Source organism: Mus caroli, chromosome 13, assembly GCF_900094665.2.
Source record: "Mus caroli chromosome 13, CAROLI_EIJ_v1.1, whole genome shotgun sequence".
NCBI classification, from domain to species: Eukaryota; Metazoa; Chordata; class Mammalia; order Rodentia; family Muridae; genus Mus; species Mus caroli.
This window is the reverse complement of record NC_034582.1, coordinates 101,697,111-101,714,092: the sequence shown is the minus strand read 5'-3', so window position 1 is coordinate 101,714,092 and position 16,982 is coordinate 101,697,111. Positions and strand designations below refer to the sequence as shown.

The following is a 16,982-nucleotide window of genomic DNA, read 5'->3' as shown; positions in this document are numbered from 1 at the left end:
GGGGGGGGGGAGTGTATTGGGGACTTTTTGGATAGCATTGGAAATGTAATTGAGGAAAATACCTAATAAAAAAATTTTTAAAAAAAGTTAAAAGGAAGCTTATTTTTTAAAAAGGAAAAGATTAAAAGGTGACAACCATCTGGGGATGTATCTCAGTTGGCAGAGTACTTGCCTGGCATGCACAAAGCCCAGAGTTAGTCCCCAGCATCACACATATCCAGGCATGGAGGCACATTTCTGAAAACCAAGCTCTTGAGAGGTGGAGGCAGGAAGATTATAAGTTCAAGGTCACGTTCAGCTGCGTGACAGCCTCCAGGCCAGCCTGGCTACCTGTGAGGGGGATAAGGCAGCCTCTGTGCCACCATGCAAATGTCCCTGGGAGCAGCAGATTATCACGAAACCCAAAAGCAGAAATTGGATCCGTTTTATTGATTCATCTGCTGTTCTGTACTCTGAAGGTCTAGAGCCTGCTTAATCAATCCACCGGAGTCACTAGTCACCCATTGGGAAGGAGTGAGAGAGGAAGGAGATCGATAGATCAGACAGACAGACATACACACACACACCAGCACCACAACAGCTGGATGATCAACTACTGGACCTCTCTCTTCTGGCCAAGGTCAAGAAATAAGGGGTTGCTCCTTTGCTTATACAAACAAAACACATGCAGACAAAATATATTCCTCTTTATGCAAAGTGTTCCCCAGTACAGGAAATAAATGACAACCTGGAAATGTGCTTTGAAGAAGGAATTACCACAGGAGGCTTGCACAGCCCCTGCAGGCATTAAACCGATTCTGGTTCACAAGATAGCGGCTCTCTCCGTGGCACCTTATACTCTTACAGCTGGATCCTGGTTGCATCCATTCGCTGATTACATGGTGTGGGAAAGAGGGGAAAGTGCTCAGTAGGGGAAGATAGATAGGAGGGGAAGGTACACACTGCTGCCAACTCAGTCAAACAACAGACACCATAGGGCCGATGATCAATAGCAACCAGAAGCTGCATTGAGCTCTGAATCATTTGTGTCTGATTCAGAGACCTCAGAGATGTGGGACTCTGAAAATAATGTCCACCTCCTTGCCAAGGCTAAGTGTAGTTTTGTGTACGTAACATCAAATATGGATCTATTGAAGGACGGAATTCAACTCATTTAGCTTAGAGCTCTTCCCTCCACTGATTGTCTAGGCTGGAATCAAGCGACACTTCGACACTTCGTTCAATGAAATAGAGTTGGTGTTCTAGTGATCTGAGAAGAAGTTATTTCATAGGCAAATAAAGGCCGCAGAAGGCACAAGTAAGGGAACAGAAGACAGACTGGCTAGTTCAGGGGGTTGTACTTGAGAGTCAGGGAGTCAGAACCGCTTGCATAGTCTGTCAGGCACAGAACCGCTTGCTTAATCTTCTTGTCTCTGTGATAAAACACTCCCACAAGAGTAACTTCCAGGAGAAAGGGCTTGTTCTGGGTTTATAGTCCAAGGATTCAGTCCATCAGGACAGAGGCATCAGGGCAGCAGGAGCTTGAAGCAGATGGTCACATCACATGCATAACCAGGAGACAGTGAGATAATGCTGGCATTTAACTCCATTTCTCCATCATTTTACACCCAGGATGCCCAGGAAATCATCTGACCCACAGAAAAGAAGGGTCTTCATAGGATGGAGAGACGGCTCCTCAGTTAAGAGCACTGGCTGCTTTTCTGAAAAACCCAGGTTTGACTCCCAGCACTTTCCTGGCCATCTCTAATCCCATTCACCAGGGATCCAACACTTCCAGTCTCTGCAGGGACCAGGTACACACATGGAACCCATACATACACTGTGGTAACACTTACAAACGTGAAACAAAAATTAAAAAATTAAGAAACAAAACTTGATCTCAAATCATGGCCTCTTGCATTCATATTTGTGTGTGTATGTGTGTGCACACACATACACTCAAGTGCACGTGCACGTGCGTATGCGGGTGTCCTCAGAGGACAGACCCCCAAAAGCTGGAGTGATAGGAGATTATGAGTCCAACATGGTGATGGTGCTGGGAATTGAACTCTGGTCCTCTGAAAGAGCAGGAAGTCATCTCTCCAAGCCTCTTGTGGCACTTAAGAATTCCTTGCTCATCTACTTCAAGGTATTGACTTTTCTCTACTTCTATCGTCTACTTTCCTTTCAGACCTCGGGAGCTTCTTTTATGTGCTCATCGTTTGTGGGCTCAGAGTCCCAGAGGACTCAGCAGCTCCTTTCTACATTTGGGGCCGACCTAAGTCCAGATCCCAGGAGCTACAATTAGGTCTATGCTCCCCCCAGTCCATGTGTCAAAGGTTTGATTCCCTGGTAGCAGTATTAGGTACAGTGGACTTTTCGACGTCCATAGGTCATTTTGGATATGTCTTTGATGAGGATTGTGGGGACCCAGTCTCTTCCGGATTCCTGGCTTGAACCTTAAGTAGTTTCTCTGCCATGTGTTTGTGCTTTGGCCTGCTGTCCTTACCAGAATGCCAAAGTGGAGAACACCTACCTCATCTTGGCCTGGAACATCCGGAGCCGTGAGCCAAAATAATGCTTTCTTTCTCTTTGCAAGTTAATTGCCTCAGACATTCTGCCATGACGTCACTGGGCGACTGACGAATCTACCAGGTCCTTTTATCTCTGCCTGGCTAAATGCCCTGTACTTATGGTAATGCCACCTTTCCAAAGAGACTAGTGGGGCGCAGGGAATGGTGGACTGTGCTTGTAGAACCTCAGGCATCTCTCAGCATCCCCAGATGCTGCTCTTTATCTGCCCACACAGGGATAGGCTGCCCGGGGGAAGACTGAAAAGGATGTAAGCTGTTTCTCCAGACATCATGCAGAGAGCTAGAGACTCAATCCTTAAATGGGATGTCGCTATCAAATCCCTCCCGCTCAGAGCGAGGGAACCCACTGGAGGAAGAGGCAGAAAGAGTGTGAGAGCCAGAGGGCATGGAGGACACCAAGAAAACAAGGCCTTCTAAATCAACTTGAGCAAAGCTCCTATGAACTCAGAGAGACTGAGACAGCATAGTCAGCGTCCACCGGGCGAGGGTGGGGTGGGCGGGGCAGGGCAGGGCGGGGATCTGCACCCAGTGCTTCTGTTATGGCTTCCAGTTTAATGTTTTTATGGGATTGCCCAGTGTATGAACAAGCAGGTCTCTGATTCTCGTTCCTTCTCTTGGGCTCTTTTCCCTCTGTTGGTTTGTCTTATCCAACTTGGATGTGATGGTTTTTGTATTATCTCATTATGTTTTACTTTGTTAAATTAAAAAAAAAAAATGACTGAATGGGTGCAAACCTAGCCACTGTAGGCTAAGGGTTAACAATCAAACTGGCATTTGTGGGTTGAGAAAGGGGAAGTCAGTTTTCTACAATGGAGTGACACTGGTTATATCAACCACTCCGGGGCAGATCTCATGTTCAGGAAAAGCAGACCAACAAATAATGGAACCTAAGGTTTTCAATATATGCTTTTATTTGGTTATAATTTGATGAGTTTTTTTGTTTCATAGTGGGGAAGTGATGTTGTATTTTGTTTTCTAGGTGTTGGGCGTTTTGTTGTATTGATTTTGTGGATTATTTTTTGAGAAAGAATTTAAAGTTGGGTGGGTAGGGAAGAAGAGAGGATCTGGATGGACTTGGTGGGAGAAAATATAGTCAAATTTTATTTAGATTTAAAATTGTTCTAAGCTGGGCGTGGTGGCACACGCCTTTAATCCCAGCACTCAGGAGGCAGAGTGAGTTCCAGGACAGCCAGGGCTATACAGAGAAACCCTGTCTCAAAAAAATAAAAATAAAATAAAATAAAATTATTCTAAATGATACAAAAACCTTAAAAAGAAATATGTAAGCAAGTAAATAAAACACATAGATTTACAAAAACACAGGAAATATTATTTCAAGTATAAAATGAGACTATATCTCCTTGTATATTTTATAATAATGTTTTATAACAAAAATGTAAAATAGGTGTTTCTTTAAAAAAAGGAAAGAAAAGGATGTAGGTTGTTTCTAATGAGAATATGCCATACATATGTCATAGTTGATGTTGGTAACATCACATTAGGCGATGTTAAGAGGTGGCCAATCGTTTGTGAACCTCTCTCAACACTGTGGGCAAGTATGCTATTTTAAATTCATGATTACAAGTCCTGTCACTCTCAGTGACAAATGAAAGGGATAAAATGAAAGTAAAAGCAGCCACTGTTAATCATTTTTCTACGTTTTTAGGTTTTCTCTATTTTCAGTCAAAAGTTTCCCATTTTCTTTTCTAATGTTTGTAGAAAATTTGTATTTATTAGGGAAAGGTCTCATATTTTTGCAACAAACTTTTCACTTGGCAACATGTAGCCTGCCTTGGTTTTATTTACTATTTATGTAGGCCTTCTAAAAACCTTTTACGATCAGGGTCTACATAAGAGCAGTTTAAACTTTGTCAGAGACTTGGGATATGGCTCCGTTGACAGAATGTTGGCCTAACGCGCAGCCATAAAATAGGTGTAGTGGTGCCTGTTTGTAATCTCAGGGCTCAGGAGATGGAGGCAGGAGGATCAAGTGTCATCTTTGGTTGCATAGTGATTTCAAGGACAGCCTGGGTTATATGAAACCCTGTGGCATATCATATCATATACACATACATATACATGCATACATACATATACACACATATATATTGTTTTAAATAATATAAAAAAATATTTAAAAAGAAATGTGTAAGCAAATGTAACGTGCATATATAACATATATGAATCATATGTGTAGAGTTATACATTATATGTGTACTATATATTATATATAGATATATATATGCATTATATATGTATATATGAGAGAGAAGACAGACAGACAGACACTGATGTCAATGGTGAGTAATCACATCAACTATGTCTCTTTGGTGTCTACCTGGAATCAAAATCATAATGGTAAAACATACATGCTTGCTAAAAGCTGGGAACTTTCAAATATATATAACGGCAGAGAGAACTGTCAATAGAACCCAGAGTTAACATTTATCACCAATTCTCTTTTTCATTCCGAATAATGTGTTTTAAATGTAAGAGAAAATAGTGACAAGAGAATTTTAAACTTTAAAAATGCATTTATTTATTTGGGAGGACTGCGCATGTGTACTGTGGAGTGTGTGTGGAGGCCAGAGGACAACATTCCGGAGTCAGTTTTCTCCTTCCACCATGTAGGTCCTGGGCAATGGAACTTAGGCTGTCACATTTGGCAGCAAGCACTTGGACCCGCTGAGCCATGCTGTCAGTCCAAGCCTTCTTTCAGTAGCAACTAATGCACAGACACATGCATATCTCTTGATTTTTAAGGCTTCATTCTTTGCATTTGACTGTTTTCTTATGGATTAACTGCTCACCTAGTACAGATGTTTCTCAACCTGTGGGTCTCCGCCCCTTTCACGGGGGCTGTAGATCAGAGGGTTACATGAAGATTAATAACAGCAGCAAAATTACACTCATGAAGTACAACAAAAATACTTTTATGTTTGGGGGGGTGTCACCACAACATGAAGAACTATATTAAAAGGTCACAGCCAGACAACTGTCAATTATACACAACACGCACGTGCATACGCGTATATCTTCATGGATTAGAACTTTTCAAAAGTCTGGCTGCAGTACAGAGATAACATCCAGTATTAGTTTCTTAGTATCATCTAATATTTATGCCACGTGGAATTATTTAAAAATCCTTTTATAATTGGTTTGTTCAAATTTATATCCAAATACTGGATTGTTAAATTTTAGGTCTCAAGTTACTAGACTTCCTTCCATGTCTTGACTTCAGTTTCCTTGTGGTGATGCAGGGGATGGAGGCCAGGCCATGCTCGGCATGCTCTCTGCCACTGGAATCCATAGCCCCCTCTCCCAATTTTGACTTTTTGTCCCTTTAAGGTCACTTTTGGTGAATAAACTGGGCCACTTGTCTGATGAAACTCCTATAATTTACTACCTTGTATATGGCTGATTTGATCTACTTTGTCTCTTTAAATATCTTCCTATATCAACAGAATTATTATGATTATTATTACTGATTTAGAAACAGAAATTTAAGCCAGGCATGGTGGTGCACGCCTTTAATCCCAGCACCCGGGAGGCAGAGGCAGGTGGATTTCTGAGTTCAAGGCCAGCCTGGTCTACAAAGTGAGTTCCAGGACAGCCAGGACTATACAGAGAAACCCTGTCTCGAAAAACCAAAAACCAAACCAAAACAAAACAAAAAGAAACAGAAATTTAGGTTCAAGTTCAAAACACAATCTGGGGCAAAGAGATTTCATAATCCAATAGCATGTTGAAAACAGAAAGGAGCACTTGGGCATCTCACTTTGATCGGTATTGAGAAGGTCAGTGGCTTCAGACTGCACCAGCCTCAGTCACCATCCCCAGCTTCCCCGGCATTCAGCCATCAGTTGTTTTAACAAACGTAGGTGATCGGTACCTAGAAACTGTTATTTCAGTTAGGCATGACAAAATTATTTTTTTTAAGTTCTTATTTATTTAGGTTTATGTGTCTAAGCGTTTGTTTGTGTGTTTGTGTGAGCACAGCGGGTGTGCCTGGTGCCTGTGGAGGCCAGGAGTAAATGTTGGATCCTTTGGAACGAGAGTTACAGACAGCTGTGAGTTGTCACATAAGAACCAAACCCAGGTCCTCTGCCAAAATGATAAGGTCTCTTAACCACGGAGCCATCTCGTGAGCCCCTTGTTATTTGTAGACATCTGGTCTACTAACCTACTATCCATCTTGGATTTTACACATTTTACATAATACACACTCGCCTTCAAATGCCTTCATAGTAGTTTTTGAATTTGTGAATGGCAGGACCTGGCCTCCTGTGGTACCTGTGCTGTGCTGTTTGAACATCCATCTGCAGGGAGATAAGATACAGGCAATTCCCGTGGGCATTTTGAACCACTCCCATCCAGCACAGACTCTGAAGCCAGCAAGCACATGACAGCAAGTGTGCCAAGTGCTTTGACTAAGAGAATATTCAGATTTAGAATCACTCACACAGGCAAATCAAAGCAGCTAGATTCCAAAATGAGACACACACACACACACATGCACACACACACACACACACACACACACACACACACACACACAGTCCATATGATGCCACAGATTTATTATAGCACAGAGAACAAGTCCAACTTCTCAAAACTTCCACAGTCATTAAAAAGTAAACAGAAATAAGAGATAGCCGAGGGATAAAATCTCATAATTTCCCAAACTATGAAACAATGCAATATATACTCAAATTAGAATTCTCAATAAGTATGTAGACAGAAAGTCATAATACCCCACAGATAATTTAAATTTTGTATTTGTATCATATATATTGGACCTCAAGGACTCACAGAACTTTTATAATAAACTATACTTAATAGCTGGGCTTTTTGCTTATTAGGCAAGCAAATTTAAAGACAATAAAGTCCTGAAAAGTAGGTAAACCCCATTAGAAACTCCACTTGACCGAATACTGTTTACACAAACCCTACAATCAGTGACACTCACTCTGCTCCAGGAACACTTACCTGGGGGACACTGACTGTCAACCTTAATCTGTTTCTATGTAACTTCCACCTCCCTGCCTTCATTCATATAGTTAAGACTGTAGTATGTCACAATGTTGCCCTCAGTCTGTGGGCACATCAGACATTTTAAATACTTGGAGGAGGGGTGGAGAGGGTATGGAGTATAGAAGAGGAAATAAATCAAAACCTCCTGTCTTGGTCTCTATTTTCGATTCCGTTGGGTCTTTGCCCTACTTGAGTCTTTGGGATTGCTTGTGTATGTGCCAGTGTCTACCATCCCATCCCATCTTAACCCAGGCTGGACACACAGAGTCAAAATAGGAAAACATGGATCCCTGAGACCTTCACAGCGACAGACTAGCGCAGCTGTTCCCTGGAGCTCAGCTTGTCTGTGGCCTTTTTAAACTTTTTTTTTTTTTAAGTATGAAAAGCCTATCATCCTCTGCTTCTCATTGTAAGCAAGTGGAATCACTAAAGGTCACTTAATGGCGAATAACTTTATAAACTGAGTGATTGTGGAGACAGAGTAATGGATCAGGAGAGGGCAGACAAAACTCATAGTTTATGGTCAATGAGGACTCAGGCTTTATTGTAAAATGAGCAATGTTGTGTGGCGCACATGACCAAGGCGTACTGATTTTGAAAAGTTCTTCGAAGAGGAAAAGGAAATAATATTGACATCTTCACAAGCGTCCAAGTATTGCTAAGTTGTTCTGGTTCACTGGGAAGAAGAAGGAAATTCTAGAAAGTAGCATTTTTAAAGGGGGTGGGGGTAGGGAATGCCACATGAATCTCAGCCCTTCACAATATGGCTTATAGGTCTGAAGAAATGGAAATCCTGTTAATTCATGATTCTGGAAAATAGCTCTTCATGCAGTGTATCCACAACACTATATATATATATATATATATACACACACACACAATCATAATTCAGTGTCTTTATCTCTCAGGACCTAACACCCCTTGTTTATTTGTTAACCAAATCTTGCCTCTGATACTCAGCACCACTCAACTCTGGTTGCTTCATAAGCCATTTGCATAGTAGATATTCAAAAATTAATATGTGATTCAGAAGCATCTGAGGTAAGCCAATCACATGAACACTTAAATATCTAACCAACACATACTTTGGCAAAACAATCCCTTAAACCAGGATATATCAGAGAGTGGCATTATACTATGACAGATTATACCGTTCCCCATTGAATCCCACAGTGTATTCTTTTTTTTTTAATTCACACATCCCTCTTTTCAGATATGCACAGAAGTTAATTGTAGAATCGTCATTAGCAAAGCGTTCATTAACCGTTGAGACAAATCATCTTGTTTGCAACATAAAGTTACCTCCACCTTGGGCTCAAAGGCATCAGTGCAGATACCAAAGCATCACAGCCTCTAAGAGCTTGTACATGTGTTGGGAGGAAGTCTTATGGGCAGATCTTGTGGCAATGACTCAGAAGACCATTCAAACTTACCATTAACAAATTTAGAATGAGAGCTTATCAAGAATCCACTTAGGCTTCACTTGTGTTAGCACTTTAGAACTGAGCCCTAGAACGAATGTAATGTTGTCTGAACATAAGGGATGAGTGACAGACAGAACCCAGCATCAGGGGTTCCCACATCAAGCAGGAGGAATCTATCGTACTCTGTGGACCTCTGTCCATGTTCAAAATAGCTAGTATTTGTCATCATTTCTGGAGTTCCTAGAAGAGCACTACATTACTTCATATCCTCCTCTTGATGTAGCAAGATGTTATTAAGACCTCTGATTGGTTTGAAAGGCAACATGAAACCTCCTGGCTGTTCCAGGCTCTTCCACTGAGAAGACTTATCTGGGAGCTTTGGACTCTCAGAGATCAGAAACCCAAATAACTTATCATAAAAATACAAGCTCTTGGTTTTGAAAAATATACAAAATGCACTGCATAGGCAAGTATGTCTTGATTGTCAAGGAAGGCAAGATGTCAGTCTCCATTGTAAATCCAGGTTGTGTCTGTATTTTAGTGGCGCTTGCTTTTGCAATTCCCATTTTCTATAGTTTTGGGCAACCTCTGACCCTTGGTGTAAGCACGGTACCAAAAGTGGAGAAAGAGCAGCAGGAAGATGCATCCGTAACTCATGATGATATACAGAAAAACTGGGTACTGGTAATTGCAGTCCTCCATGAAGAAGATCTGGCCTATGTGGATAGTGACAAGAACAAACTGGACCTGAGAGATGGGAAGAATAAAAAAGAAATTAGCAATGGAAAGACCAACATGGGTTGATGAGTTCTTCAGTCACATCTAAGTTACTACTAGGCAGAGCAGGGTGTCTTTCTATATGTTCTCTCTAGGAGTGAGAACAGGTTAGGTACGGTGTCAAAATTAGATGGGGGTTTGGGACCAATATTCAGTGATGACACTGAATAACTCCAGCAGATCCTACTTAAATGTTACATTCTGTTCTCGGAGATGAAGTATTTTAAATTTCAGAAGACACTACCATCCAAATTAGAGCCTTTCTAGTTTTGATGGAGCCAAAGCATGCCCTTAGATCTGCTACGGGTCCTTCATCACCATAGATCCAAACCGTCCTGGGAAGGAGTTGGGCATGGTGAGACACACCTGTTACCTACTTCAGCTACCTGAAAGGACAAGGTAGCAGAATCAGTTAAGCTCATGATTTGAGTTCAGCTGGGCAGCACAGTGAGATTTCACCTCTAAGAAAAGGAAAAGACAGGGGAAGAAGGCCCAGCTGTCCAAGAAGGCATAAAAAGAGGGAGGACATTGGTTGGCGTCCCAAGGATGATCAAAGTCTCTCTGGGCTGGAAGAATCTGCATGCTCATAATAAGGAGACTTTCTATGTTAGGGTTTAGACATTCTTGGGTATCTTTCTTTGATGCTTTTTTTTTTTTTGGTAAATAGGGGGATATACATGAGCCTTTGCATGCCTGTGCAGGCTGGGTTGTTCCATCCTTCCACTGTGTGTCTCAAGGATCAAACTCAAGTCATCAGGTTTGGTAGAAAACACTCTTACCCACCCTGAGCCATCTCGCTGCCTCTCCCTCTTCATAGGTTTTTATACCTAATTTAAACTTAGTTGGGGAACTTTTAGAAAAATCTTTATAAAGAAACAGTATCTATGAGTTAACTAACCATGAGTGAATCTTTGACAATATGCAATATAACTACTGTTAGTGTCAATCTTCACTACCATATCCTGATAAATGCCCATGGCTGCCCTGTCTGGCAGCAGCATCAACTCCCTCCATTTTGCAAGAGAATAATGAAACCTTGGAAAGATGAAGCAGAATTCTCTGCACACATGAGTGCTGGAGACACGTGGCAAACAGATGTCTAGCCTTCGCCTTTATGCACACATCTTTCCACTTTATTGAAAGTCTTTTGTTTTCTGAAACAAAGTTGTATGTGGTACTAGCTGGCTTCATTCTTGTTATGTATGCAAGCGTGACCTTGAACTCCCCACCCTCCTGCCTCTGCTTCCCAAGGGCTGGCTCTGCTTGTGTGCACAAGTATACCTGACTCGCTTCATTTAAAATGTCCTAACATTTGTTAGATGAAAATAAACTAGTATAATAAGATTATGAATGCAGTAATATGAAGCCAGTAGAAGATGTAAATGCATATACACACATAAGAGGAAAAGCTGAATGAAAACAAAAGGAATAGCTACTACTCCAGAGAGATGGATATTTTCATTGATTGATTGATTGATTGATTGATTTTTCATTTATATAGTACTCGGAACTAAGAAACTTCTCCTACACTAAGCCACACCTCAGTCCAGTTGATTTCCTTCCTTGGAAATTTTAATTTCTCTGAGACAAGCACATATTACTGCACAGTGAGAAAGCAGCAATGGAGAATAAAAAAGTAAGAAGAAAACAAACATATGAATTAAAGTATTCATATCACGGCTTCTTCTTGGTTGGTCATTGGAACTGTTGCCAATTGCAGATACAACAGCTAACTGGCGGGAGTTCCTCTGGTCTTCCCTGAGGGTCCTTAGAGGCCAACGCACCAGTCTCTCACCTGGTAGGGCCTCTTAGAGGGCTACATCCAGTGTTACTTAGTGATTCCCCAGCAGCCTAGCTATGCCTTAGTCCCACTCTCTCCTTGATGTCACTGGCACCCAATTTACAATATACTTCAAGTCAGGAAATATGAAGATGGTAGAATTATTCTAATAGAGGGTAATAAAACCAAAACAGGTCATTTTTCACTCAGTAGGAAAATTACATGCAGTATATTTTTACAATGGATTCTTAGGAGGTATTATTTGGCCTAAACTCAATGCCTTACACTTCTTCAAGCATGGCTGACCTGGGGGCAATATCCACTCTTTATAGCCCACCTGTCTTACATTACTTCCTTGCATTATAGACCTGTAGTCCTTTCAACAGTCTTTACTTAGGAGGAGAAAGACAAACTGACCAAAGTTAGGGCTAACCAGGTAAGCACACAGAAACACTCTCTCTTCCTTCTACTTTACAGTCCTTTGATGTCTATTCTGAGTGTGGAATGTCTAACCTATCCTTAGTATGCTTTTAATATATGATCATATAACTTTGACATCATTTTGATTACAACCAACTTATATTTTGTATATATGTCTGATATCATTGAAAGATGAAGACGCTGGCTTAATCGTTTGAGAATCCAAGCTACCAAATCTATTTTATTTTTAGCTGACACAGCTCCCGATAAAGTTCAAACGTCAAATAAAACATCCCTTCCAGACTACAGGCATTCTCTTGTGCAACAGACCATTCTGGATTCTTCTAAACTCTTAACTCACAGAAAGAAAAAAACAAACAAACAAACAAAAAGCAAACACATGATTACAGTTTTGTTTCATATTTAAAGAAAATCAGTTACTCACAAGCTGCAAAGATGTCAAATGTTTTTTCCACCATAAATACTTCTGGTAGGCTGGTCCCATTGCACATAGCCCGTAGTAGGAATACATGACCACGTGCACAGCTGTATTTAAAAAGGCATGGAATGTTCCCAGACCACCTGAGAGAAAAGAAGTTATTGTAAAACTTCCCCTCATCTCTTAAAACCACACATATTTGTCCTAAGATTTTGAAACATCCTTTCTCTCATTTTAGTAGGAAGAATTAAAATACATAAGAAATATCAGTTCTGTGAAACAGCCCTCAAACTAGGAGTTCAGTTAAATGTTTAGCAAAATGCAAATCAGAACTCTTATAAAATAAATTAGCATGTCATTATTTCTTATGCTTTAACCTTAAAATGAGACTGTGATTTGAGTTTAAATGAACTATACCAATCTCTTAAATATGCTACGTAGCTTACGAACAATCAAGATGTATTTTTAGTCAAGGTTAACATTTATAAGGCGAACAAATTACATTATCTTACATTACATTATAATTACATTATCTTAAATGTATAAATCAAGATGTTTCCCATGCTTAAAACCTACCATAAACACCACCAAAATCAGGGTAACATCCTCAGCGCCACCAAAGCCCCTCCCACTGCTGCATGAATCCCTCCAAGGTGACCTTCAGCCAATTTCTATCATCCACTCTTTATTTTGCCTGTTAGTACATTTCACAGAGATGGGACCATATGGCATGAACTCTGTTATCCCTGCTTCCGTTTCATACAACACATTGTCTTTGAGTTTTTTGCATGTTGGCGTATACACTAATAATTCCTCTCTTTCCTATTGTTCAGCATTACACCATATAAATGCATCAATATTTATCCATTTTCCTGTTGAAAGACAGCTGGTTTGCTTCCAGTGTGGGCTCTCATGAGTAAAGCTACTGACATAATCATTGTGTGGAATCACATTTCTCTCTCACACTCTCAATCCCGTGCTTTAGGTATTTTTAATGCTGCAAACATTCTGTCAGGAAAGCACTGGAACTCATTAGGAAGCTATGCTACGTCTGCTGTAATCAATTACTGTGATTTCAAAATAAAGAGTGATTGAATATTAAGCCATCTTTTTATCGTCCTGCTTCCATTTGATTATGTTTACTCTTTTAATTTCTCCACCTTTAATTAGGAGGAGAAGCACAAGACTTGAGAATGTAAAAAAGAAAAGTCACTTCAGTTGCCTTCAGCTGTAACAGTTCTTGGTTCGGGAAAGAAGGGTTTCCCGCCTGAGATGCTCAACCTAGAGAAATCTGCATTATGCAAGGCAAGGTTGACCTGGGATTCAAGGGGTTTTTTTTGCAAAAACAAAATGAACCCCACAAAAACCAAAACCCATTTCCTTAATTCTAGAACACTTTGATTCCAGAAATAACCCAAATCAGGTGCAAAGCAGAATGAACTACTTTATGTAAATTCAGTTGTGGGGTGGGGAGCTGTGTGCGCGTGTGTGTGTGTGTGTGTGTGTGTTCCTGTACCTGTGCCTGTACCTGTGTGTGTCTGTGTGTGTGTGTGTTCCTGTACCTGTGCCTGTACCCGTGTGTGTGTCTGTCTGTGTGTGTGTGTGTTCCTGTACGTGTGTGTGTGTGTGTGTGTGCTTGTATGCCCCAGCACACACGGGGAGGTCAGCAGTTGCTTCTCTCTTTCCACCATGGGGTTTCTGGGAATTAAACTTGGGTCATCGGGCTTGGCCTTAGAGGCAAGCGACTTTGCCAACTGAGCCATTATTTTAAAATAACTATTCATAATTATGGAAATTCTGAATGTTTCCAGATATTGTAATTGCTAAAGTATTCCCGTCAAAGAACACACTTTAAATAATTAGGTCTTACTCAGCTGAAGCCCCGTGCTATCCTGTACTTCATAGACTTTAATCAAATTACTACTGTTAATCCCGTAATTATTACAAATTTCAGAAGCAACCCCATTAATGAAGCATGTTACTACCTTTTCAGCTTTTATTATTTATACTTGGATTAGTCTCCACCCCCACCCCCAACAAGATAGCTGAATAAATTATAAAGTGGGGGAACATCCTTTCTAAGGTAACTAAAAAATTGAGTAGCTGGCTATTTCTATAATAGCTCAAGAATTAGGCTGATTCCTGGAAGGGTAAGGGTAAGGGGCAACTGTGTGTGTTCTCTTGTGCCCAGTGAGAACGCAGACAGGAAGTGCAGCTCGGCCTGTATCAGAGCCATGTTCACTAAGACACCATTTTCTCTATGTTACCCTCATCATTTAAATAAGTGGTTCTCAACCTGTGGGTTGGAACCCCATGGGAGTGACCAACCCTTTTACAAGGGTTGCCTAAGACCATCCTGCATATCAGACATTTACATTACAACTCATAGTAATGGTCACAGTAGCAAAATTAGTTAGGAGGTAGCAACAAAAATGATTTTATGAATTATTTATGAAAAGAATTCCACCACAACCTGAGGATCTGTATTAAAGGATCACAGCATTAGGAAGGTCGGGAATGACTGCTCTCAAAGTACTAACCCAAGGATCCTGGACAGGGATTAGCATGACTGTTGCTAGAAGGGTTACCTTAAAGAGTCACTGAGCAAAGGAAGCTGCCAAATGGAATTAGCTTGCTGATTTTCTCTACCGGTTGCTTTTTGACATATTCCTGTAGTGAGTTTGTTTGTAAAACAATACATTTTAATCAGTAATGCTTTCTACTTTACTCTTTGGAAGGCTTTTCAAATGAAGCACTTTTTTGTTTTGTTTTGTTTTTTTTTTGTTTTGTTTTGTTTTGTTTTTACAAGAATGAACCCGAAAAGAAAGCATGCCAGGATGAATTACAATTACTTCCTTCAAACATTACCTTTTGATATATATTATCTTTTGGTTTGGAGAAAAGAATCACATGGGCAATTATGGTAATTCTCTACATTTCTTCAAAAGGATATTTACAGAATTAATAGAAAAACCTAATATGAAAATATTCTTCTCTTATTCAAAGAAAAAGCTACATTGCTATTACCCCAGAAGGAGGCACAGGAGGCAACAGGAAACCAGGCACTAAATAGAGATCATCTGGGCTCTGGTATTGGCAAAGATTGACTTAAATAGACATGCCTGTTCTAGGAACTTAGCCCTTGCCAAACCACACTTCTGGAAACAAATCCTGTTGCTGGGCCTACAGTTAAAAAGGCAGTGCAAGACATGTAGGCATGTTGAATAGAATTCCCACACCTAAGACAGAGCAGGCCTGCCAGCTCACAGAACACACCAGAGACACAAAACATTCTTTTCTTACCTTGACCAATTTTTAAAAAGGAAACCGGAATTAAAGTAAGGGTAAAAACCACTATGATAAAATGTTTGATACGCACAGCCATGGGATGTTTCAAACCTGAGGTAGATTCTTCTTTGAATCTGCGTTTCTTAAAATTATTACTTGCTTTGAAATGGAAGCTAGACCATCAATAGGAGTTAAACAAAGGTGGGGAAACCACTCAATTCCATTCTTGAATAAAATGTATGTTTCCCATAGTGGGATTACTACATACTTAATACAGAAAGGTGAGAGGCCCCTGAGAAGAGTAAAGAAACCAAGGCAAACATGTTGGTCTCGGTGTCTTCAAATCATCTATGTATATTTTGTAGCATTGCCTTCCAATCTATTCTTCCAAGGAACAGCATGGAAGGGAGGTTTCAAAACTCGCTGGGGATGGCCAGATCTACTAGCACCTGTGCATATTTGACGCGCCTTATAGAAAACAGTCAATTGTAAGCATATCACCCGTGCACAATACCCCATCTAGTTTATACCATGAAGCCATGTGCACGTAACAGAAGCTCAAGGGATAAACCACAGGGAAAATACTGACACACGACTCAGTACAGGGACAGTTTTTCTTTTCTTTTTTTTTTTTTTGGCTTTGATCTATGGTTCATTGAATCCATGGGTGCAGAGCCCACAGATATGGACGCCCAAGTATATTCAGATGTTATAGAAGAAGCAGATATAAACTGAAGGGTTTGAGAACACCTTTCCTGACATCATAAAAGCAAAGGAGTCAATTTTGTCTGGTAATTCGCAGTCACAGTACTCGGTGGGGAAGACGACAGAGAGGCTTCTCAGTATCATTTTCCTGCTACCTTTAAACACGCAGAAATCATAACTACCCTAGCGGGGAGTGTGGAGACGTCTTCCAGTTTTTCATTAATATAAGTAAGACATTAGCACATTCCACTTAGGAGACCTGAGTGACCCAGTATGCATTTGAGAGAAAACAAACAATAAGAAACTCAGTTCAAACCATAAAGGTTAAAATACTGTGGCTATCTATGACTTCCTGACGTTAAGAAAGAAGAATAAATAATCCCTACAGCAAAGTGTGCTAACCTATACATGTATGAAATACATGCTCAAAGGCTTCGTTTACTTCAGACTTTATGAATGAACAAAGTTACTGCCTACTTTTTCCTAATTCTGGGTGTTCAGAAATAGAAAACCAAATTTCACACAAGCTTGCGGCCAAGCTT

General features: G+C 40.4%; 1 protein-coding gene across 2 annotated transcripts in view; it reads right to left on the bottom strand.

Moving 5' to 3' along the window:
• Positions 1 to 8,123: 8,123 nt before the first annotated feature.
• The window catches only part of Elovl7 (ELOVL fatty acid elongase 7), a 69,711-nt gene continuing 60,852 nt past the window's right edge, over positions 8,124 to 16,982 (bottom strand). For both annotated transcript variants that reach the window (XM_021180354.2, XM_029468624.1), the window contains exons 7-8: positions 12,454 to 12,590; positions 8,124 to 9,778 (exon numbers count right to left, since the gene is read on the bottom strand). In XM_021180354.2, the coding sequence (XP_021036013.1) occupies positions 9,569 to 9,778; positions 12,454 to 12,590 (347 nt within the window). In that variant the 3' untranslated portion in view covers positions 8,124 to 9,568. The remainder of the gene's footprint in view (positions 9,779 to 12,453; positions 12,591 to 16,982) is intronic.